The sequence below is a fragment of the Microchirus variegatus genome (assembly GCF_963457635.1).
Source record: "Microchirus variegatus genome assembly, chromosome: 4".
Taxonomy (NCBI): Eukaryota; Metazoa; Chordata; class Actinopteri; order Pleuronectiformes; family Soleidae; genus Microchirus; species Microchirus variegatus.
The window spans coordinates 33731710-33757438 of NC_139805.1; the positions used below are offsets into that span (position 1 = coordinate 33731710).

The 25729-nt window shown below is 38.9% G+C and overlaps 2 protein-coding genes across 2 annotated transcripts in view; one reads left to right on the top strand and one right to left on the bottom strand.

Annotated features, from left to right (window-relative positions):
- Positions 1-9574, bottom strand: part of arhgap39 (Rho GTPase activating protein 39) — a gene marked incomplete at its 3' end in the record, with an annotated part of 88692 nt that extends 79118 nt beyond the window's left edge. Inside the window, exon 1 of the mRNA XM_083887570.1 lies at positions 9526-9574. Coding sequence (XP_083743696.1) covers positions 9526-9536 — 11 coding nt within the window. The 5' untranslated portion in view covers positions 9537-9574. The remainder of the gene's footprint in view (positions 1-9525) is intronic.
- Positions 9575-14388: 4814 nt separating this feature from the next.
- LOC310926281 (calreticulin-like) lies at positions 14389-25107 on the top strand. The gene is made up of 9 exons (XM_083888381.1): positions 14389-14582; positions 16066-16167; positions 18747-18950; positions 19876-19970; positions 20057-20266; positions 21669-21782; positions 21883-22026; positions 22115-22207; positions 24547-25107. Exons 1-9 carry the CDS (start codon positions 14489-14491, stop codon positions 24751-24753), a joined length of 1263 nt encoding a protein of 420 aa, XP_083744507.1. The 5' UTR covers positions 14389-14488; the 3' UTR covers positions 24754-25107.
- The last annotated feature ends 622 nt before the right edge of the window (positions 25108-25729 follow it).

Consider the following 25729-nt stretch of genomic DNA (forward strand, 5'->3'; position numbering starts at 1 on the left):
TCTGACTGTTCTCACTGTTCTTACTATTCTGTTGTTCTTACTGTTATGTTGTTCTTACTGTTCTGACTGTTCTCACTGTTCTGACTGTTCTTACTATTCTTACTGTTCTGTTGTTCTGACTGTTCTGTTGTTCTCACTGTTCTGCTGTTCTTACTGTTCTCAGTTTTACTGTTCTGTTGTTCTGACTGTTCTGTTGTTCTCACTGTTCTGCTGTTCTTACTGTTCTCAGTTTTACTGTTCTTTCAGTTCTGACTCACCGTTCTGACTGTTCTGCTGTTCTGACTGTTCTCTTGTTCTTACTGTTCTCACTGTTCTTACTATTCTCACTGTTCTGCTGTTCTTACTATTCTGCTGTTCTGACTGTTCTGTTGTTCTTACTGTTCTCACTGTTCTGCTGTTCTTAATGTTCTTACTATTCTCACTGTTCTGCTGTTCTCACTGTCCTTACTGTTCTGACTGTTCTTACTGTTCTGACTGTTCTCACTGTTCTGCTGTTCTTAATGTTCTTACTATTCTCACTGTTCTGCTGTTCTCACTGTCCTTACTGTTCTGACTGTTCTTACTGTTCTGACTGTTCTTACTATACTTACTGTTCTAGCTGTTTTTCTGTTCTCGATGTTCTCATTGTTTTTTCTTGCTGTTCTGACTGTTCTTTCTTACGGTTCTCACTGCTCTTACTATGCTTTTTAATGTTTTATGTAAAGCACTTTGAATTACCTCGTTGTTGAAATGTGCTATACAAATAAACTTGCCTTGCCTTGCCTTGCCTTACTGTTCCCGCTGTTCTTACTGTTCTTTCTTACTGTTCTGACTGTTCTTACTGTTCTGACTGTTCTCACTGTACTTTCTGTTCTTTCTTGTTTTCCTGTTCTCACAGCTTTGCTGTTCTCGCTGTTCTTACTGTTTTGCTGTTCTCACTGTTCTTACTGTTCTCATTATGCTGGTGTTCACGTTGCTCTGCTGTTCTCACCGTTATTACCATGTTGCTGTGTTGCTCGGCGTTATCATTCTTCTCACTGTTCTCCACGTTCTTCTACTATCATCACGCTGCTGTTCTCCTCGTCTACAAAATGCAGCTCTCCTCACATTCTCCTCCTCTTCACTCTCTCTCACTATCTCTTGTCCTGAGAGAGAAGTTTTTAAGAGGAGATTTAAAAGAAGCTCAAATCTCAGTGTGTGTCTCTGTCCAATGGGTGAAGACTTCCATTGTGAGGAGGCTCCGACAACAAAAGCCTTCTCAGCCATTGTCACAAACACTGACCTGGCAGTGACCAGCGGGCCTCAGTCCACACATCTCAGGGCACATACCAGGTCAGTGAATCAGGGAGGTATTTCAGAGCAAGGCCGTTCAAGCCCTGCAGAGAGCCAGTGATAAAAATTTGAAAATCAATATAGAATCTTCAGGGAAGTCAGAGTCGGGAGCCAAGCACGGAGGGATGTGATTACACCTCTTTGTCCCGGCACTGACGGAGCCAAGTACCAGCATTTAGTATCAGCTGAAGAAGAAGAAGACGAAAATCATGATGGAACACTTTTTGTACCCTGCAGAATTCTCACATTTCTGCGTCGCTTTGACACTTTGAGCTGCTTTCACATTTTGTAGCATCTATGTAGCAACATTTATCGGGTTTCCATGAACAAAAATGCGTCATTTGGAAAGACTGGCTGATAAATATGTAACAATCTGGCAAATATCGGAGAGATTAATCGGTCTACCGCTGCTACTGCTGTCTCTCCGGATCACAACATGTATCCATTCTATCGCTTATCGCGACTCGCTTAGACGACTGTGATGCAATCTACGTTGGCTTTAGCCCGACGCTACTGCTCGACTACTAACTTTATTTGTTCTTAAATGTCTTCGTGGTCTCGCCGCTGTGAAAATCTCGCCAAACAGCGACTCACTTTGGCCAACTGTGTTGTCTTTAACCCCAGAACACCTTTGCCGGGTGCAAAATAAATGTATGTGTTTTTCATGAAAACCAAGTTTTCATCTCCATTATTTTTATTTTTTAGACATTTTTTGTTCCCAAATTCCTAATTTTCCAGTCATTTTGGAGAATTTTTATATGGTCACCTCATGATGCTTTTCTTTCATTTTGTTAGTCATTCGTTTTGATATATTTTGATGACAAGTACTTTTTATTGGGTGTATTTATTATCTCGGGTAAAAATCACCCGACGTTAGTGATGTTGTTTTGAATTGGAGCGATAGTGTTCTAGGGTTAAAGTGCATTATACACTACCGTTCGAAAGTTTGGGGTCTTCAGCTGTGCTAACGTGATTGCACAAGGGTTTTCTAATCATCCAATAGCATTCTAACGCCATTAGCAAACACAATGTACCATTAGAACAGTGGAAATGGGCCTCTATACACCTATGTACGTAGTCTTTTAATAACCAGACGTTTGCAGCTAGAATAACAATACATTAACAATATATAGAGTGTATTTCTGGTTCATTTAATGCTATATTCATTGGAAAAAAAGGTGTTTTTCCTTCAAAAATAAGGACATTTCTAAGTGAGCCCAAACTACTATTGAACAGAGTGATTTACCCCCATGTTATAGTTGTGAAAGTGGTGAACGCAAACGTATCTGGGGCTTGCGGCGGTTTTTAGAATCCCATGTCGGCATGACTGAGGTTGTTCCAATTGTCCGAGTTGGAAATCCAGGAACACGGGAACAGGAATACTCAATAACCTCAGGAATTCTGAGTTCCTTCTACAAATAGAGCGCACTATTATTGCCCGACACTGCGCGTTAAATATGTCTCCAGATTTGATTATCGGCGCTGCTTCCTGCCAAAACCGCGTTGTTTTGGTTCTCATCAAGTCACTTCTGTAATATCCAATCATCATGAAACTCCCTCACACTGACGTCCGCACTGTGCTGCATCTGTGTGTTCAGCAGCAGCCTGATGACGGGGCTTCACGACTTATCAACACGTCCAGTGCATTAGCGAGCAGACGCTGTCAGAGTCTGGTGACGCCTTTGTATAAGTGCTGCAGGTGCTTTTATCCTTCTTGCTCCTCTGTCCTCCTGCACGTTTCCCCATCAACTCTTAAAGAAATACACAGACACTGATTGGGCTGTTTTTCTTTCCCTGAGCCAACAGGTATAAAAAAAAAACTCAAGTGTTTTTTCCCCTCTTTTTCACAAACATCTTGACAAGCTGCTCTGATGATTAATTAGGAAACACCGTCGCGTGATAAATGGCCCGCATTTGCAGCCAAAGTGCGTTTCGGATTGCCTCTTATTAACCCAGTCACACTGATGATAGACGGCGACCGCGCTCGACGCCGGTCTGACCATCAGGAACAGTTTAGCCGCCGTGTTCTGCTCAAGGACACTTGTACGCGTGAAGTGGATGTGAGCTCGGGGATCTGACTGCCAACGCCGCTATCAACGGAAGACGGACGACTTACGGAGCTATTAGCGGCCAATTCCTGGGTCAAGCTTTTCAAAGAGCCGACACTTACCATAATGCAGCGTCTTCAGCTCAGGAAGGTTCTTCACAGACTGAAATATGGCATCGAGGTGACAGCCGTGATAAAAGGTGCTAGAATTCTCTCGACACTGTGGCGGAAATTAGCTTCAATTCCTCCTTTAACAGGGCTGGAAATCCACATCCTCACATAATTATCTGTCCACGCAAAGAGCAAGCGTATTCAATTTATAGTCCACAAAAGATGTAGACCAATCTATGCCATTTTACCCTACTCGCCCTAGCACGTTTAAGCTAGCCGCGTCAAACTCGTACTCCGACAAAGTTGTACTTTTATTAGCTCCGCCCACCCAGTATTCGGAAAAACAAAAAAAAGTTGGAAAAACAAAAATGGCTAGTCTACACATTTGAACAAACTCGTCCTAGCACGTTTGAGTTAGCCACGTTAAAACATGGTCCATAGACGAGTTAATGATAAAAGTTATCAAAGGATTTTTTCTGCGTCAAAAGGCGTGGCCTCAGCGCTCCGACAAAGTTGACGTTAAAATGGCAGGAAAACTACTTTAAAATTACACTTTTTGAAAACATTAACGTAAACATGCTAAATATTTATTTTTTTCTATCATGCCTAAGTCGCACATAGTTGTTCCGATTTTAACCAAACTCGGTACACTCGTTGCTCTCATGATTCCAAACAAATTTCTAATGTGCTTCTATTAGCTCCGCTCACCCAGAAGTCGGCCATTTTGAAAAAAACAAAAATGGCTAGTCTATGCAATTGAACAAACTCCTCCTAGCATGTTTGAGCTAGCCACCTAAAAGACCTCCGTAATTTGAGTGTAGTAACCGTTTTTGGCCACATTCTTACATATGGCGCCTTTTTTTTTTTTAAATGTCGAAATAGTAGTGGTGGGGGAAAAAATCGATTCACATAATTCTTATCATCCACAATTCTGAATCGATTCATAAACTTCAAAAATCTATTTTTTATTTATTTCTTTTGTTTGTTTTTTATTTTGAAAAACCACACAAAACACCAGTTTGTGTTATTTGTGTACAGTTTATTTTTGTAACTTCTGGGAGAAAAAGGCAGCTAGCCTAAGTTTTTATTTATGCTAGTTATTTTTTGGACAGTAAGTAAGTTTTTGTTTGTTTTGAATGAAAAAATGTCAAAGGTGCCATATGTAAGAAACCTGTGGTTGCTCGGCAGCTGAGACTCTACTGACTGCAATGATTGGTAGACGGCAGTAGGTGGCGCCACATGCCAAAACATGATTTGCAGTCTGCAAAATATTTTTTTTAATGCAAATTATTTGGTCTGTACTGTTGTTGTTGGTGAGTTCAGTTTGTTATATGAACATTATTCCTGAGTCTCTGTGACATATTAGGTAGGATTTTACGGCCACTTGCTTTAGATTTATTACATAATGCAGCTTTAACTTATATCTTAAATTTACCTTTGTATGATCACATTATCTTATACAAACGGTATTGTTTTGATGCCATAATTTGCCTTAACACACTATGCATTGTTTAAATTTTTTAATCGATTTTGAATCGAATCGTGACCCTAAGCATCGGAATCGAATCTAATCGCAAGACACCCAAAGAGATTCACATCCCTACAAAATAGTGTCTCCATCAATCGGCCCCACTGATGAAGTTGTCCATATAATGTAAGATCTACATATTTCATCTTCCTTATAAACATCAGTGCTGTTCTGTTTACAATGATTCAGTCCATCAAACGCTGAAGAACACCTGACCTCTTTACGTCCTCCATGCTGGAGACAACATTAGCTTATGTGGCAGCAGCTTTAATGGCTCCGGCACGATGATATGAATATTTCAACCATGTGCTACTGGCACAACACGCAGGCTCAGAGCCCCACCCAGCAACTGGGATCAGATGTCAAGCTGGCTGCCAGACATGGAGACGTGTGCACTGTGTGTGTGTGTGTGTGCGTGTGTGTGTGTGTGTGTGTGTGTGTGTGTGTGTGTGTGTGTGTGTGTGTGTGTGTGTGTGTGTGTGTGTGTGTGTGTCGTGTTTAGAGTTGACGGTGACGGATTTGAGTGTGACACAAGTGGGACTATTAATTCTCTTCCTTTTATTCTCGTGAAAGAGAACTCCCTCGCACTGCATCTTTTAAGAGCTGCTTGTGGCCCGGGTTTATAAACGATTACGCGTGAGAAAAGCTGCTGCTTTAAGTGCACCGAGACTTCATTTATGCACCGTAAACTTTATTTAACAAAAGGAAAATGACCTGTTTCTGGGATTTAATATTTAGTTTATACTAATAGGGCTGCAACAATAGTTTGAAATAGGGCCATTTCTTTTCTAAGCAGCATTTTGAGCCAAAGTATTGTGTCACCAGACTCGTCTGTTAAACGTTGACATTTCCTTTGCTAAATGTTGGAGATTAACGTACGTTTTATTCGGGCTCCTGGCAGGAAATTTGGTGAGGTGTGTCGGGCTTACTCCAATTTTCATGAGGATTTTTTTGACGCAAGAGAAATCGGCCAAATTTGCGTTAAATGCTAAATTTAAAAAAGTTTTACTCAAACTCTGTACACTCTTTGCTCTCATGAATACAAACACATTTCTAATGTACTTCTATTAGCTCCACCCACCCAGAAGTCAGAAAAAAAAGAAAAAAAGTTGGAAAAACAAAAATGGCTAGTCTACGCATTTGAACAAACTCGTCCTAGCATGTTTGAGCTAGCCATGTCAAACACGGTTAAAGATTAAAAGTCATCAAAGGACTTTCTCTGCGTCAAAAGGCGTGGCCTCAGCGCTCCGACAAATTTGACATTAAAATGGCAGGAAAACTACTTTAAAATTCCACTTTTTGAAAGTTTTAACGTTAACAGAAATACATGAAATTTCTCGCAGTTATCGAATAATGACGAGTTGCGTGGGGTAGAGGGCTCTACCATGACTGCGTTATTTGTTATCATTACACAGTTATATTTTATCAATTGGAGGAAAAAATTGGAGGAAAATTGGCATGAATTATCGGCCAGTGGCTGCCCTGATTTCTTAAAATCGGCATTGGCCAAAAAATCCCCATATTGATCAACCTCAAAAATGTATATTATGTTATTTTTTTTAAAATAAAAAAGTAAAAAAAGGACAACATTTGTGTAAAGACACACTCTACATGTGATCACAGGACCAAACTATCTCATAGCTCATCAATTATGACTGTGAAGACGGGGCTTTTTCACCAAACCAGTGGGAAATAAGCCTGTTGCAAACACACCTGTGTGTGTGTGTGCGTGTGTGTATGTGTGTGTGTGTGTGTGTGTTTAAAGCTCCAGAGGCCACAGGGCAATCCTTGCGCTACTGTGATTTACATGAGGCAACAACAAGACCTGCAACACACATTTAACAGCCATCAATTATTAAAAAGCCCAGTCTTTAGAGCTGGTTTTGCTGAAGGGGGGAAGAAAACTGCCATTGTCTGTACAGTGTGGTCCACACACACATACACACACAAACACACACGTGGTCTACGCCCACCGTTTGTGTGAAAGGGAGTTTACAACGTCATTTTAAAATCTCATTATTCTCATCTACCACGACTTAGAGGAGGGTAAAGCCTGTTGTCCACGATGTTCTAAAGGTGCGTTCCAGAAGTCGGATGGGACCCAACCAACTGACAATCAGGGTCCCAAGTGGGTTTTTCTGTGGTTTCCACCCGTGTTCGTGTAAATGAGTTTGGTACCAAGCCCGTACCAAGATAGCCTGGAAAGGGCACTGGGCTAGAATTGGGCAAACATGGGTGGGCCACCATTGAAACCACGGGCAAACTAGCTTGGGGACCCCATAAGGCTTATATACAGTATGACATGACATGCTAGCTGGGGAGTGACGTTATCTTAGAGTTGACCACAAAAAATGGACACAAACGTATCACAGGCTAGCAATTCTTGGCGATACCAGTACGCAACAGCGCTCAACGCGGTGTTTTGCTAACACAAACAACGTAGCAGCATGTTCACGGATAATAATTCGAGCAGTCTGATGCCATTCATGGTCAATGGAGATGGAAATATAGCGCCGTAATAACTGCGTCAGTGCAAATGTCGTACTACGCGTTAAGTAGATCGTCTTGGACCGATATCGGTATCGCTAGATACTCAAGTTTGTGGCGATCGGTATCGCATCAGACCCAAGTCGTATCGTGTCATCCGTCGTTAACGGTATAACTACCAGAACGTCAACGCAAAATGGCTAGTCTACGCATTTGGACAGACTCGTCCTAGCATGTTTGAGCTAGCCGCGTCAAACTCGGTTCATATGTTCCAGACGAGTCAATGATTAAAAATTATCAAAGGATTTTGTCTGAGTCAAAAGGCGTGGCCTCAAGCGCTCTGACGAAGTTGGTGTTAAAATGGCAGGAAAACTTCTTTAAAATTCCACTTTTTGAAAGCTTTAACGTAAACGTGCTAAATTTTAGTTTTTTTTTCTATCGTGTCCAAGTCACGCACAGTTCCGATTTCAACCAAACATGGTACACTCTACGAATTTCTCACGTACTTCTATTGGCAGCCTCCTTCCTCGACTTTCCACGTTAGATAATCCGACTCGAAGAAGCAGGAATCCCAATTGCAGGAACGCCCTCTTTACTCGGAAACATTTCCGGCTTCCAACTACAGCAGAAACGCACCGTAATTAGGCGCAAAACCGAATTTGAAAACAAGGCGTCCCTTCAACGACATTCCGATGCATTAGAAATGGAGCTTCAGACAACCTGACGCATTTCTAGTCTGGATATTTCCAACTCGGTAGCTTTAAAATATTTTATAACGGATGACGGCAAAACGCGCCCAGACCCTCAGATATATGACAAATGACTAAAACAGTACGACGAATATGCTGCGACCATTTTTGCACAATGAAGACAATATGCATATTTTTGCTAATAATAATATGCTAATTTCGCTACGGAAGTAATCCAAAACAATTTATCTGCAAAAAGTTTTGCGTTTCCGCATCAAAAAAAAACCCCTTTTGGTTGATATAGTTTCAGATTTATTTATTTTTTCCAATGTTTAACGTGTCTCTTGAGCGCTTTCTCCAGTTGTTTCCTTGGTTAAACTTGCACGTTTACAGCTCTTTGTCGTGCATTATTTAAAAAAATGTGGAACCATGATCCAATAAACTACAACAACCCTGAAGTAGTAGTAGTACTGTGTGTAAAAATGAATATTTTCCGCGGTCACTGTGTTAATAAGAGGATGATATCAGAGCCGAACTTTACACGGAGGATTACTGATTCAAAAATGGCTGTCAGATTACACACATGTCCAGAACGCGCACTCTCCGGGATGCACTTTTTGCGTGAAAGTGAGTGGATTTGTAAGGGGATTTGGTTTCACGCACGACTGAAGAGCTTTTAGGGCGATGCCGGGCGTTCACACTGAGGAGGAGGAGGATGAGGGGGATGAGGAGGAGGTGGTGGACCCTGTGGATGATGGTTCCACACTTCTCCATTTCGAGTGTCTCCTCTCATGGGAGGCGCCTCCATCCATCACGAGATGCTGCGATTGGGGAGGATGCGCAGCGATATAACCGGCCGATGAAAGGCATCACATGAGGCGGAGGCTGTTAGCATCGCCGTGCCCGCTACACGGGCGGGTTATCGCTGCATTCCAGCAAAGACACGGAGATTCGGACCGACAGGTGCAACAGCATCCTCCTCCTCCTCCTCCTCCTCCTCCTCCCCATCCAGCAGCCTCCTTCTCCCGCTGCTGCTGCCGCCACCTTCACCAACGTCCGGGGGAGGAAAAAACGCCCAAACCAACAACCACAAACACACACATAAGCCTCCGCTTTACCATATTTCTGCTCATGTTTAAACAAAGCTAGCTTAAAGCAGCTAGCTTAAAACATAATGAAATAAAAAAAAGCTTCTCCGGCACAGCGAGCAGCAGGAGCGCGGTTAGCCTTCGCCGCTGAGGCTGGCTCCGGCTCCGGCTCCGGCTCTCTCTCTCTCTCTGCTCCCCCGCGGTGACACCGGGAGGCGGCAGCGGGAGCAGAGACGGAGCCACAGCGGCCGCGGTCGCACTCACCTCTCGGCCATGTTCCCGTCGCTGCTGACAATCGGCGCTCACGGTAAATCCCACTGCGTGTCTCCCATGTTTGCCCGAATTGCGGTCGCCGCAGTCAACGAGTCACCCGCTGCCAGACCAGCGTGAAGCTACCGGCAGTGACGAGCGCCACTTCCGGTCACTGCCTTCACAATAAAAGGACGCTCACTTTTTTTTTTTTTTCTGACTGAGCGGGGTCCACGTGAACTTTAACGTACTTTAAAGGAGCATTATGTAATAAATCTAAAGCAACTGGCCTTAAAATCCTCCTAATATGTCACAGAGACTCCGGAATAATGTTCATATAACAAACTGAACTCACCAACAACAACAGTACAGACAAAATATTTGCATTAAAAAATATATTTTGCAGACTGCAAATCATGTTTATGTTTTGAAATCATGTTTTGGCGTCATGTGTCGCCACCTACTGCCGTCTACCAATCATTGCAGTCAGTAGAGTCTCAGCTGCCGAGCGACCACGGGTTGCCAGTTACGTCAGAAAACGAAACCTAAAAGACCTCGGTATTTAGAATTTGAATGTAGTAACCGTTTTTGGCCACGTTCCTACATATGGCACCTTTAAACATAAAATATTACCAAATATACAACTCCATATTTGAGCATAAATATGCAATATGTATCTACATAGTATCTACAAATTTTTAATATTCCATTATATTTTACAATTATATTTGCCTTTTTTGCTAGTTTTCTTACATAAATAGCTTTCTGTTCTTATTTAGTTTCATGTTAAATGTGGTTTGCTTACTTATTCATTGCGTCCTTCATTTATTAATGACGACTGTGCACGACAGGGAGATTTTTATCATGTGATGATTATCAGCAGATTATTATCAATGTTGATTTCCATATCAGTGTTTGCTTGTCATATCAGGTGTTTATTCAAAAATACATCTTATATTTTTGTTATTTTTATTCTATTTTACTTGTTTTAAGCTTTTCGCCAACATTTATTCAGTATTTTGGGCTTCTGTAGTGTCCTAAGATCACCCATGGGCATCAATAAAAGACTATTTCTAATCTTATATTTTATATATAATACTTATATAGTCTATATAAACATACAGTTCTTATATTAACTTATTTTATAAGGCAATTTCTTGACAGTTATCGAAGTACGGCGGCTATTCTGTGTGGGTTTATATGAATATGAATGAAAAATTTGATTTTATTCTTTATTAATTATCTCATAAAAGCACCACAGTTGTTTTGGTCACAGACGCATCAGAACACGTCAGAAAATAGAGTTCAGGGTCACCTTTTTTTATTTTGAAATTCACATGTGGCAGCTTCCGGTTTTGGTGTTGCAAATTATCGTAGACTTGATAAATGAGGGAGAGGAGTTGTCTTCTGCTGCTGCTGCTTCCAGGTGATGATGATGATGATGATGATGATGCGCTGTTGAATGAGAAGGACAATTCTGAGACATTTATTTATTTATTTATTTATTTATTTATTTATTGAATTATTTGGTTCGTTTGTGTGACTTAACGAAAGCATTTATAATTATTCATAATTACAATATGAATGAATAGTATTTTTTTTACCATTATTAAAATTATTATTATTATTATTATTAGTTGTATCTTTTAAGTACTTTGCATGTACTTAAAAGTTGTCTTTTGACGTGACTTTAGACCTATACATCTGTAAGTGTTTGTTATTTTCTTATCTTTCAGTCCTTTATGTTATCACTTGTGTCCCACATTCACTGTTCCACTGAAAACACATCTGCCCCTGATACAAGATGATTTAAGTAAATAAAATAATAGTAAATAATAAGAAGAATGAATAAAGGGTAAGATCATCTTTATTTGTCCCACAAGGGAAACTTTTACTGTGTTTCAGCAGCAAAGAATTAGTAATAAATAATACATAAAGGGTAATAAATGTGCATTTTAATCTAAAAATCAATATAAATATATATATATATATATGAGCAACTCTGGTTAAATAATTCATTAAATATATGTGGAAGATGAACAAATAAAGATTGAGTCAAATGCTGATTTACAGAGCGAAGACGCTCTGAGCTCTTAAAGCAGACTATGAGGACATCTGGTGGCCATTGACAGGAACTACAGCTGCTGCATTTCTTTGACACTTTGAAAAGTCCTTCAATGTGATGATTGAAATGTGCTTTTAATTTGAAATTTGTCTATAATTGTACAGTAAAAATGACTGATTTGCAGTCTGATAGTAGACATAGATGTTCTGAACACAACCGAGTCAGTGCTGCTCACAACGTACACTATGTACATTTTTGTTACCATTAATTTAGTATTTTCTTTTAAATAGTTATTACATCTCAATTTTTTTATTTTCACAATTTTAGGATTATTTTTTAAAAATGTTTTAAACATTTTGTTTTTATTACATCTCAATTTTGGGAATTTTTTTTATTATTTAAATTTTTATTACATCACAAATTTTTCATTGTTTTGTATTTTTTTTTGTATTACATCTCAGATTTGGGATTCATTCATATATATATATTTTTTTTTATTACATGTAAAATTTTTGCTTTTGAAATTTTTTTAATACGGGATTTTAATTTGAAATTTAATTTGAAAATTTAATTTGTGTGATAGTAGACAAAACGTATTCTGATTACAGCCTAGTCAGTCCTGGTCAACACTTATTGAATTATGACAAATCAAATTTCCAATTTTTGTACTGTACTTTTAATTTGAAATTTGTCTAAAATTATAACAGTAAAACTGTCCGATTTGCAGAATGCGAGTAATCACATATGAACATAACCTAGTCGTTCCTGGTCAGAATTTTGGCTTTTCAAGGACTTTCCAGGACCCAATTCCCTGAAATTCAAGGACAGAAAGCGCTGACTCAGCTCCACTTTTGTTGCTTTGCAGCACGCTCTGCATTTTTTATTTATTTTACTTTAATCTTTAAATTCTGCCTAAATTTTCCACATGAGGACCTTTTAAAGCTCTGTGAGTGATTTTGTCTATAATCCCCTGGGATTATCTCTTAACTGCTGTTGTTTGGTTTCTCTGATGCAGTCATTACAAACCTCCGTGTGACGTCTGAAACGTTTTTAAATCACATGACACCATGTGATTTACTTTGTGACATGGAGCTGATCTACTGCTGTGTTTGTGTATGTATATATATGTATATATATATATATACGTAGTATGTAGTAACGGTTTACAGGATCACATATTTGTAAAAAGTTGAAGCAGAGAATCGTTTCTCTAAAGTTAATTTAAGTTTATTTTGTGCCCACAGAGGTAAATAAACATACTTACTGTGTGTTTGACAAAGACACAGGACGTCCTTTAACAAACACCAGCACAGAAACCACTTAATAAACACGTAAACAAGAATGAGATAAAAGCTGTTAGGGTTACAGAAACATTGAATTAACCATGAGAATTCACAAGATAACAAACATACTGTAAATGTGAATAAATATAGAGATAATGTCTGTAACATTAGGGAGACTTTTATTGACACACACCGGCTGGATAGAAATCATTATTCTTTTCTTGTAGCTAACTTTAGGCTATCTTTGAGCTGTATGCTAGATAAATAGAAATCATTCTTAATTTCTTTTAGCTAGCGTTTTGCAAACCTTAGGCTATCTTTTAGCTGTATGACAAAATAATTCATCTTTTCTTTTAGCTAACTTTAGGCTATGTTTAAGTTGTACAACAGAAATCATTATTGCTTTTGTATAGCTAACCTTTAGCTAACTTTAGGCTATCTTTAAGCTGTATGATAGATAAATAGAAACAATGAATCTTTTCTTTTAGCTAGCGTTTTGCAAACCTTAGGCTATCTTTTAGCTGCATGACAGACAAAGCAAGAAAGCGAGAAGGACAGAATGATTGAATCTTTTCTTGTAGCTAATTTTAGGCTATGTTTTAGCTGTATGATAGATACATAAAAATCATTCTTATTTTCTTTTAGCTAGCGTTTTGTTGTATGATAAATAAATAGAAATCATTATTCCTTTCTTTTAACTAGCGTTTTGAAAACCTTAGGCTATCTTTTAGCTGTATGACAGACAGAAAGAATGCAAGAAGGACAGAAAGGATTCGTCTTTTCTTTTAGCTAACCTTATGCTATATTTTAGCTAACTTTAGGCTATCTGTAATTTTTATGATTGTAATTATTCCTTTCAGTTAGCTAATGTTTAGCGTAACTTTAGGTAGATGGATAAATACAGCGATAATAAGTTAGAAAGTAAATGCTAATGAGCGACGCATAAATAACTAAAACCTGCTTTGTCGCAATATTTTAAAAATGTAAACGAAAAACCACCGATCGTCGTTCTCGAGACGCCACATGACCACACTTTGCTGTGCTCGTACACAGCTGTGATGTCACTCTGGCAAATAAGATTTGTCTGGGCTTTAGGAAGGTTTTTCAAATATGAAACTCCATGAATTAAAAAATGTAGAATATAAAGATGTATCAAAGCCCGTGTCCATGTATCGAAGTGTCCTGTGGACACTTTTACAGGCGTCTCTTATTACTATTGTGTGAGTATTTTTTTTGTTGCAGTACCCAGAGTGGCCACCATTACAAAAATTGTCTACATACATGCTTTTAACACCCGCTGTGTGAATTTCCGCTGTTTCACACGGTTCCCTGAACGCAACACGGGCTCGTCGACCGCCCACTTTCTACCTCCGATCGCCTCACGATTCCACCCGAGCCGTTTCCGAAAAGTAACTCGTGGTCTCATTTCATTGGCGGCGCCGTGGGCCAATCAGGAGCGGCCATCTGTGCAGGGCTCGGGCGCAGCGGTGGAAGTTCTCCGGTTACGTACGTACGTCTCGTCTCCCCCCCCTCCGGTCTTTATTAGCTGCCAGCTCCACGGCTCTGCTCTCTCTTCTCCACGCCGGTACCGGGACAGGAGCCTTCTTCTTCTTCTTCGTCCGCCGCCGACATGAAGCTTCCAGTGGCCGTACTTGCCATTCTGGCCTCCGTGGCTGTCACCATTGACGCCACTGTGCACTTCACGGAGCAGTTTAACGACGGAGGTACGTTCCAGAAAGTCTTCCCCCCCCCTCCTGCCGTTTCATTGACCTATGCTGTGGTTCTGTTTCTGTTGTGACAGCGGCGCTTTTCTCGCCATTCTACTGTTAAATTGTGTACTTTTCTCCGTTTAAAGTCTGACTTTATTGCTAAATGTATATATATTTTAAAAACATTCTTCCTGTATTTTATCACATGTGTTGCCAGCAGGCCGTGTCACGTCTATTAAGTCACACTAGCAACAACGGTTAGCTTGAACATATTAGGCTAGGAATTTTAACGATACTGTAGTCGGTAAAAATGTATAAAATACGGTGTTTTTTTAAATGTTAAAATTTTGTCGTTGAAATATTTCAACTTATTTCCTCGTATGTTCGTCCAGAATTGCTTTCACTTTTCTTATTGCCCTGCCCCGCGTAGAAAAGCCTCCATGTTCGCAGACTTATTATTATCATCAGGAGTTAAAAAGTTCACCATAAAAATGCTTTTAAAAAGTGAGATAAGATAAGATGACTGTGCAGATTTGACCCGTGACAAACCAGGTGGAGGCGAAGTGTGTAAATAGTGGAACATTTCACTCACTTCCTGTTCAACTGCCCTTTTATTTTAGAGTTTTGGTGCCAAAATATGAAACAAATACATGTTTATTTCATTAGATTCATTCAGATTATGCAGTTATTTTGTTGGCCGGTGTTAATGTCGTAAAAAATTATTTTAAAAAGTTTGCTGTTCTTCACAAAAAAATGCAAAATTCAGAGCTTTTATTCTGAAAAATGATGAACTCGTGACTCAAAGAGTAGTTTTAAGACACAAGGAATATTCTTTGTCTCTTAAATGTGCCATTCTTGTACAAATATTGAATTAATTAGATTTTAGTACCATGATATTCAAGTACCATGATAACTAGTAGCGTGACTTAAATATCGCAATAATATCATGTCAAGACTGAAATATGGTGACTTAAGTATCACCATAATATCGTATCATGACTTGAATATCGCAATATTGTGGCTTGAATATCACAATATCGTATCGTGACTTGAATGTCGCGACTATATCGTATGAATACTTAAATATGGTGAGTTAAATATCATGACAATATTGTATCGTGACTTAAATATCGCAATATCTTGACTTGTGTACACTGAGAGTTTCCGTTATCGTTTTTGACAAAATGTAAAATTCTGTGAAAGAAAATTATCGACAGATTAATCAAATTGTACAGTACTAATATGGCTGCATAGAGTAAGATTTTATTGAATTGGAAGATTCAGAAGCAAAAGGTTAACACAGGAAGTATTAAAGTGTATTTTATTTTCTAACAATATCTGCTAAAACAACTGCTAATAACGTAATATTGCATTATTGCACGTAAAGTCCCTGAACTCAACATAAATTATGTGGACATGAAGTAGTTTGCTGTCTTCTTACTCTTACTATTGTGTAATAAAGCGTAAATAAAATGTAAATATCTTGTTTGTGTTGCAGATGCATGGACGAGTCGCTGGACTCCGTCAAAGCACAAGTCGGACTACGGCGAGTGGAAACTGACGGCTGGGAAGTTCTACGGCGACGCTGAGGCCGATAAAGGTACAGAGAGATTACGATACGTGGATTTGTTTCAATTTACGCGGGTTTTGCATGCGTTTATCCAGGTGATGTATTATGTAAATTAAAATGTGTTGTGAAGAGATAAAGTTTGCATACGGTAATGTGATAGAACTGGTAGATAATGGACTGTGAGTGTTTTCCAGGACTGGTATAACCTGCCAGTGGGGCCCCACTCTCTTTGTGTTAAGTACAGGTTTTTCTGCTGGATAACTTCCTGCTAACTTATCTTAACTCTTGAGTTTAAGTCACTGAACTCAAATTTACTTAAGAATATACATTTAAGATGTAGGTCGCATGCAACCTTTTAAGGTGTTGACATGCATGTTAAAAGTCTGATTTTAGTCCGACTAAGACAATAATTTGGTTTTCTTATAGTCCCGACAGTCTTAATCGGACTAACCTGGACTAGCATTTAAACAAATAAAAAAAAAAAAATCAATTGACATTTCAGTCCACTAGATGATGCCAAGTGCTCACTCTCACTAGCACTGTTGTGTGAGTATGTCGCAATATATGACTTATAATACTGATAATGATAATATCGTATCTTGATACAAATATTGCAGTAGTAGCGTGACTTAAACTATCGCAATAATATCATATCAAGACTTAAATATGGTGACTCAAGTATCGCGATAATATCGTATCATGACTTAAATATCGGGATATTGTGGCTTGAATATCGCGCTAAAAACTTATTGAGACTTAAATATGGCGATATCGTATCAAGACTTAAATATTGTGACTTAAATATCACGACAATATCTTATCGTTACTTAAATATCGCAATATTGTGGCTTGAATATCGCAATATCTTATTGAGACTTAAGAAAACACATTTAAGATGTAGGTCGCGTACAACCTTTTAAGGTGTTGACATGCATGTTAAGTCTGATTTTAGTCCAACTAAGACGATAATTTGGTTTTCTTATAGTCCGACAATTGAGCTAGTCTTAAACGGACTAACCTGGACTAGCATTTAAACAAATAAAAATCAAAAAATCAATTGACGTTTCAGTCCACTAGATGGTGCCAAGTGCTCACTCTCACTAGCACTGTTGTTTGAGTATGTCGCAATATATGACTTATAATACTGATAATGATAATATCGTATCGTGACACAAATATTTCAGTAGTAGTGTGACTTAAACTATCGCAATAATATCATATCAAGACTTAAATATGGTGACTCAAGTATCGCGATAATATCGTATCATGACTTGAATATCGCGATATTGTGGCTTGAATATCGCGATAAAAACTTATTGAGACTTAAATATGGCGATAATATCGTATCAAGACTTAAATATTGTGACTTAAATATCACGATAATATCTTATCGTGACTTAAATATCGCAATATTGTGGCTTGAATATCACGATATCTTATCATGACTTAAATTTCGCAATATTGTGGCTTGAATATCACAATAATATCGTATAATTACTTAAATATCGTGATATTGTGGCTTGAATATCGCAATATCTTATTGAGACTTAAGGAAAAACACATTTAAGATGTAGGTCACATACAACCTTTTAAGGTGTTGACATGCATGTTAAAAGTCAGATTTTAGTCAGACTAAGACAATAATTTGGTTTTCTTGTAGTCCGACTACAATTGAGCTAGTCTTAATCGGACTAATCTGGACTAGCATTTAAACAAATAAAAAAATAAAAAAATAAATTGACCTTTCAGTCCACTAGATGGTGCCAAGTGCTCACTCTCACTAGCACTGTTGTGTGAGTATGTCGCAATATATGACTTATAATACTGATAATGATAATATCATATCGTGACACAAATATTGCAGTAGTAGCGTGACTTAAACTATCGCAATAATATCATATCAAGACTAAAATATGGTGACTCAAGTATCTCGATAATATTGTGTGACTTGAATATCGTGATAATATCTTATTGAGACTTGAATATGGCGATAATATCGTATCAAGACTTAAATATTGTGACTTGAATATCACGATAATATCTTATTATGGCTTAAATATCGCCACATTGTGGCTTGAATATCGCAATACTTAAGGAAAAACACATTTAAGATGTAGGTCGCGTACAGCCTTTTAAGGTGTTGACATGCATGTTAAAAGTCTGGTTTTAGTCCGACTAAGACAATAATTCGATTTTTCTTATAGTCCGACTACAATTGGGCTAGTCTTAATAGGACTAATGTACCTGTCCTGGATAATCATAGTTTGATTAGTCCTACTTCCGCAGTCTTTGACCTGGAAGTAGTAGAAGAAGAAGTCGACGTTTAGACATCTCCTCTGTTTTTTTTGGGGTTACAGTGCTTTCTACAGGCCTGGCATATGTACTACAACATAAAAAGTCATTTTGGGACGTTTTAAGAATGGAAAAGAATATATAGAATCCCTCCTCCAGCACTGGCTATAGTTTCCAACGCTGCATCTAAAACCTAAAAACATTAAGAAAAAGGTCTAATGCTAAGGTTTTGGGGTCTTCAAGCAGCCACTTGCCATCAAACATCTCGCCAAAAGCCTTTGAGCTCCTCTTCCTGACTTCTTTTTGTTTCCTTTCAGGCATCCAGACCAGCCAGGATGCCCGCTTCTACGCCACCTCGGCCCGCTTCGAACCCTTTAGCAACGAAGGCAAGCCCCTGGTCGTCCAGTTCACCGTCAAACACGAGCAGAAGATCGACTGTGGAGGCGGCTACGTCAAGGTCTTCCCGGCTGACCTCGACCAGAGCGCCATGCACGGAGACTCGCAGTATTACATCATGTTCGGTGAGTTTCGTGAACGTTCTGCTTAGGTTGCCTCCCAGTTAAAAGACTATAAACTTAACAATTTAAAAAAAAAATTACGAGGGATGAGAGGATACGATACTCAGAATTGATACAGAAAAATCTATATGAATATTGCGATATTTTTAATTAATTAACTAATTTATATATTTATTTTTTACTGATGTTACAAGTAAACTGAACTAGCATTTGAAAAAAAAAAAAAAAAAGAAGAAGAATAATATATATATATATATATATTTTTTTTTTAAATCAATTGACGTTTCAGTCCACTAGACGGTGCCAAATGCTCACTCTCGCTAGCACTGTTGTGTGAGTTGATTGCAATATATGACTTTGCAAATACGCAGGATTTTTGCAATACTGATAATGATAATATCGTACCATGACTCAAATACCGTGATATCGTATCGTGACACAAATATTGCAGTAGTAGCATGACTTAAATATCACATTAATATCGTATCATGACTTAAATATTACAATATTATGACTTAAATATTGCAATATTATGGCTTGAATATCGTGGTAATATCTTATTGAGACTAAAATATCTTGACTTGAATATCGCGATTATATCGTATCAAGACTTAAATATTGTGACTTAAGTATCACGATAATATTGTATCATGACTTAAATATCGCAATATCTTGACTTGATTATCACGATATTATCGTATCGTGACTTCAGTATCGCGATAATATCGCATCAAGACTTAAATATGGTGACTTAAGTATCACAATAATATCGTATCCTGACTTGAATATCGCGATATTGTGGTTTGAATGTCGCAATATCTTATTGAGACTTAAATATCGCGATTTAAGAGTCTGCCGTTTGAAATGTTGTTATTTTTGCGTCTTTTTTTTTTTTCATTTTAAATTTAAATTTGACCTCCGTCTCCAGGGCCTGACATCTGCGGCTACAGCACTAAGAAGGTTCACGTCATCTTTAACTACAAGGGCCAGAATCACCTAATCAAGAAGGACGTCAAATGCAAGGTAGCTTCAGCAACACGGCACACTTTTGTCTTTTTTCTTAAATAAGAAACTCGCGTTAACTCCTCCTCCTTCTCTTCTATCTCCAGGACGACGAGCTGACCCACCTGTACACCCTGATCCTGAACCCAGACCAGACCTACGAGGTGAGGATCGACAACGAGAAGGTGGAGTCGGGCTCCCTGGAGGAGGACTGGGACATGCTGCCTGCCAAGAAGGTCAAGGACCCCGAGGCCAAGAAACCCAGCGACTGGGACGACAGAGCGAAGATCGATGACCCTGCTGACACCAAGCCTGAGGTAAACACACACACACACAGCAGGGATGTCATGTTTTATTCATAGTACAGTTTATTTATTCTGCAAAATATTCCACAGATTTTTCAGCTTCTTAAATGTGAATATTTTCTACTTTCAGTCATTTTTCAGGTTCTTAAATATGAATTTGTCCGGTTTCTTTGAAAATAATTATCATTAAAAAGGCATGTAAATATGCGGATTAAGTATTTTTAAATGACTTGGAGGCAGAAACATCTACGTAGATGTTTTGACTTAATGCACTTTTGTTGTTTTTATTAAAATTAAGTGATTTTTAGACAGAATTTTTTTTTTTTTTTTTTACACTGTATTGAGTAACTTGTCCAAAAAAATCAATTGAAGTTTCAGTCCACCAGATGGTGCCAAGTGCTCACTCTCACTAGCGCTGTTGTGTGAGTTTTTCACAATATATGACTTTGCAATTACGCAGTATTTTTGTGACATAAATATTGCGATATTGTGGCTTGAATATCACAATATCTTAGTGAGATTTGAATATCTTGATTTGAATATCTTGATTTAAATATCGCGATAATATTGTATCAAGACTCAAATATTGTATCAAGACTCAAATATTGTAACTTAAATGTCACGATAATATCGTATCATGACTTAAATATTGCGATATTGTGGCTTGAATATCGTGATAATATCTTATTGAAACTTAAATATGGCGATAATATCTTATCAAGACTTAAATATTGTGACTTAAATATCACGATAATATCTCATTATGACTTAAATATCGTAATATTGTGGCTTGAATGTCGCGATATCGTATCATGACTTAAATATCGCGAAGTTGTGGCTCGAATATCGCAATATCTTATTGAGATTTGAATATCTTGATTTAAATATCACGATAATATCGTATCATGACATAAATATCGCGATATTGTGGTTTGAATATCGCAATAATATCTTATTGAGACTAAAATATGGCGATAATATCGTATCAAGACTTGAATATAGTGACCTAAATATCACAATAATATCTTATCATGACTTAAATAGTGCAATAATATCGTATCATGACTTCAATATCGCGATGTTGTGGCTTGAATATGGCAATATCTTATTAAGATTTGAATATCTTGATTTAAATATCACGATAATATTGTATCAAGACTTAAATTTGTCTTAAATATCAACATAATATCTTATCATGACTTAAATATCGCAATATCTTGACTTGATTATCATGATAGTATCGCATCATGACTTGAATATCTTCTCTTACTAATCTGTGAGTTTATTATTCATTCCTGGTTAAATAGAAATGATATGTCTTAATCCCATATGTTTTATGTTGTATTTTCTTCTTATTACACTGATAATCCTGTTTTACTGTGACAATAACAGCTTTTCTGTTCTGTTCCTCCAGGAATGGGACAAACCCGAGACCATCCCCGACCCTGATGCCAAGAAGCCCGACGACTGGGATGAAGACATGGACGGAGAGTGGGAGCCTCCCTCCATCACCAACCCAGATTATCAGGTACAGCTGCTGTGTAGCTAAAGATAACGACATCATGGAGCACAGCTGGGATTGCATTGTGTTTAGAGATTATAATCCTTGGTGTTAACCCTCTGTGCAGGGAGAGTGGAAACCCAAGCAGATCGACAACCCGGACTACAAAGGAGCCTGGGTCCACCCCGAGATCGACAACCCAGAGTACAGCCACGACGCCGCCATGTACAAGTTTGACAACATCGCAGTCCTGGGTCTGGATCTGTGGCAGGTAAACCAGATTAAAATAGCAGGGATTGATTCCCTTTCTGAGGTTAATCTGGGTTCCTCGATTTAAAGGGAGTCGTGTCTGTTTTCAGGTAAAATCCGGCACCATCTTTGACAACTTCATTATCACGGACGACGTGAAAGAAGCAGAGGATTTCGGGAAGGAGACCTGGGGAGTCACCAAGGTAAGGATTCTGCTTCCAATAATATTATAGAATATAATATTATTCAAGTTAAAGACATTTACTGTACTTTAGTGTCAAAAGTTGTTTTGTGTTCTAAAATGTACACAAGTTTGTGAAGGAAAAAGTATTACTTGTGTCTTTCAACCGGAAGGTTGTGGGTTCAATACCTGGCCCTGCTCGTCTTTGTGTCCTTGAGCAAAAACACTTAACCCCATATTGCAGCAAGTGAGTGAGTGTAAATGAATGTGAGAGAGAGTGTGTAAATGAGTGAGTGTCTGAAAGAGAGTGTAAATGAGTGAGTGTCTGAGAGAGTGTAAATGAGTGTGAGAGTGTAAATGAGTGAGTGTCTGAGAGAGAGTGTAACTGAGTGTCTGTGAGTGTAAATGAGTGAGTGCGTGTCTGAGAGAGAGAGTGTAAATGAGTGTCTGGGTGAGTGAGAGTAAATGAATGTGAGAGAGGGTGTGTAAATGAGTGAGTGTCTGAGAGAGAGAGTGTAACTGATTGTCTGTGAGTGTAAATGAGTGAGTGTCTGAGAGAGAGTGTAAATGAGTGTCTGTGAGTGTAAGTGAGTGAGAGTGTAAATGAGTGAGTGAGTGTCTGAGAGAGAGAGTGTAAATGAGTGTCTGGGTGAGTGAGAGTAAATGAGTGAGTGTAAATGAATGTGAGAGAGAGTGTAAATGAGTGAGAGTGTAAATGTGTGCCTGAATGAGAGTGTAAATGAGTGAGTGTCTGAGAGAGAGTGTAAATGAGTGTCTGAGAGAGTGTAAATGAGTGAGTGAGAGTGTAAATGCGTGAGAGTGTGTGTAAATGAGTGAGTGTCTGAGAGAGTGTAAGTGAGTGAGAGAGTGTAAATGTGTGCCTGAGTGAGAGTGTAAATGAGTGAGTGTCTGCGAGAGAGTGTAAATGAGTGTCTGAGAGAGTGTAAATGAGTGAGTGAGAGTGTAAATGAGTGAGTGTCTGAGAGTGTGTAAATGAATGAGTGAGTGAGAGCGTGTACATGAGTGAGTGGCTGAGAGAGTGTGTAAATGAGTGAGAGTGTAAATGAGTGTTTGAGAGAGAGAGTGTAAATGAGTGAGTGTCTGAGAGAGAGTGTAAATGTGTGCCTGAGTGAGAGTGTAAATGAGTGAGTGTCTGAGGGAGAGTGTAAATGAGTGTCTGAGAGAGTGTAAATGAGTGAGTGAGAGTGTAAATGAGTGAGTGTGTAAATGAGTGAGAGAGTGTAAATGTGTGCCTGAGTGAGAGTGTAAATGAGTGAGTGTCTGAGAGTGTGTAAATCAGGGGTCACCAACGTGGTGCCCGCGGGCACCTGGTAGCCCGCAGGCAGCCAATACGGTGCCCGCGGGCTCACTTCACTTCACCTCACTTGCATGTATCCGTATGATCGCTCAGTAAAATATCTTTGATATTGTTTATAAAAACTGGTAATCGTTAGGAGTAAGCACTGGAATGAATGTGTATGCAGTTGAATGCATAATATTAATCGTTTAAAGGTGAAGTAAGTAGTTTATAGTGCCATCTAGAGGAGAGGCTGAAATTTACAACAAAGAACTGCTCCTCTGCTCACCCCCTCCCTTCCCTGAGTGCTACGGTATCCTCAGCCGGTCAAATGTCGTCCTCTTCGTCTTTCTCTGTGTCAGCTGATGAGGTTTCGTGAGGCGAGGGAGAGGGCGATAAATATAAACCCATAAATACTACACAGTGTCCCTTTAAATGGTAAACAAAAAAAATGGTGCATAAAATGTTAACGTGGTAGCCCTCCATATTATTTTTTACCCTTAAGGTAGCTCTCTGTCTCAAAAAGGTTGGTGACCCCTGGTGTAAATGAATGAGTGAGTGAGAGCGTGTACATGAGTGAGTGGCTGAGAGAGTGTGTAAATGAGTGAGAGTGTAAATGAGTGATAGAGAGTGTGTGTAAATGAGTGAGTGTCTGAGAGAGAGTGTAAATGAGTGTCTGAGAGAGAGTGTAAATGAGTATCTGAGAGTGTAAATGAGTGAGTGTGTCTGAGAGTGTAAATGAGTGAGAGAGTGTTTAAATGAGTGAGAGTGTAAGTGAGTGAGTGTCTGAGAGGGAGTGTAAATGAGTGAGAGAGTGTTTAAATTAGTGAGTGTCTGAGAGAGAGAGAGTGAGTGTCTGAGTGAGAGTGTAAATGAGTGAGCCATTGTCCTTCAAATTGAAGGTTGTGGGTTCAATTCCCGACTCTGCAAACGGCATCAGACCATTACAGAATCAAGGAATTGGCTTTGACTTCAGTATTTTTAGGTATTTTCATTTGAAAGCATCAAAGTGATTAAAAACATTAACAACACTTTCTGTCTGGTCTGTTTTTTTTCCTCCTCAGGGACCAGAGAAGAAGATGAAGGAGGAGCAGGAAGACGTGGAGAGGAAACTGAGGGAGGAGGAGGAGAAGAGCAAAAAAGAGGGTGAAGGCGAGGGAGAGGAGGAGGAGGGCGAGGAGGACGAGGAGGAGGAGGAAGAAGAAGAAGAAGGCGAGCAGGAGGAGGAGACAGAAGAGGACGACGAGGCCAAACAGAAGGACGAGTTGTAGAACGTTTGGAGTTTGGACTGCAGCGTTCTTCTTCTTCTTCTTCTTCTTCTTCTCTGCAGGTGACAGGAAGTTCAGTGAAAGCCCTGTGGACTCTTTTCATACAGCAGCCTTTTATTCAAGTGTGGGGAGGGGGAGAGGGGGAGGGGCTGAAACCTGGGTCCCATCAGATTTATTTTTTATTGATTTTCTCGACTATAGACGGGAGGAGGGTTTACGTCTTTTTTTATTTGTTTTTTCCCCCTCAGAATTTTTCTAATCGACCCTGCGATGTAATGAGCGCAGTGTGTGTGTGTGTGTGCTCGTCCCTGCAGTTACTCACAGAGCCATATTCTCAGATTTTCTTCTTCTTCTTCTCCTCTGTTGTGGTTCGGATGTCCAGTAAATCCAGGATTTGTGATCTTCTGGAACACCTTTTCTGCTCTTCATCAATCGCCTTCATAATTTATTTAATCATGACTTTAATTCTCCCCCCCTCCCCCCGAAGACACATTACTATGATTTGCCTCATAGGTTCCTGTCCTCCAGTGTGTGAATGTGTGTGTGCGAGTGTGAATGTGTGTGTGAGTGTGTGTGTGAATGCATAAAACAAACTGTGATTTATACAATCCTCATTTCCTCATTGTTCTGAATGAGTCGCTGTTGCGTGAGTGCACACACTTTTGAGTTTCAGTAAAATAAATTGAAGCTTCTCTCAACAAAGCTGACGCTTGTTTTCAGTTGTGTGTGTTTTATAAAAAAAACATACTTTATGTTGACACTCACACATTTACACTCTCACACACATTTACACTCTCACTCACACATGTACACTAACTCACACATGTACACTAACTCACACATTTACACTAACTCACACATGTACACTCTAACTCACACATTTACACTCACACACATTTACACTAACTCACATTTACACTCTAACTCGCACATTTACACTCTCACAACAAGGGGTAAAATTAAATGATTAGTCATTGAA

Coding starts and splice junctions, on each gene's coding strand:
- LOC310926281 (XM_083888381.1), top strand. CDS start 14,489: ATGAAGCTTCCAGTGGCCGTACTTGCCATTCTGGCCTCCGTGGCTGTC. Junction 19,971..20,056: donor AGAAGGACGTCAAATGCAAG/GTAGCTTCAGCA, acceptor TTCTATCTCCAG/GACGACGAGCTGACCCACCT. Junction 22,027..22,114: donor TGGGTCTGGATCTGTGGCAG/GTAAACCAGATT, acceptor GTCTGTTTTCAG/GTAAAATCCGGCACCATCTT.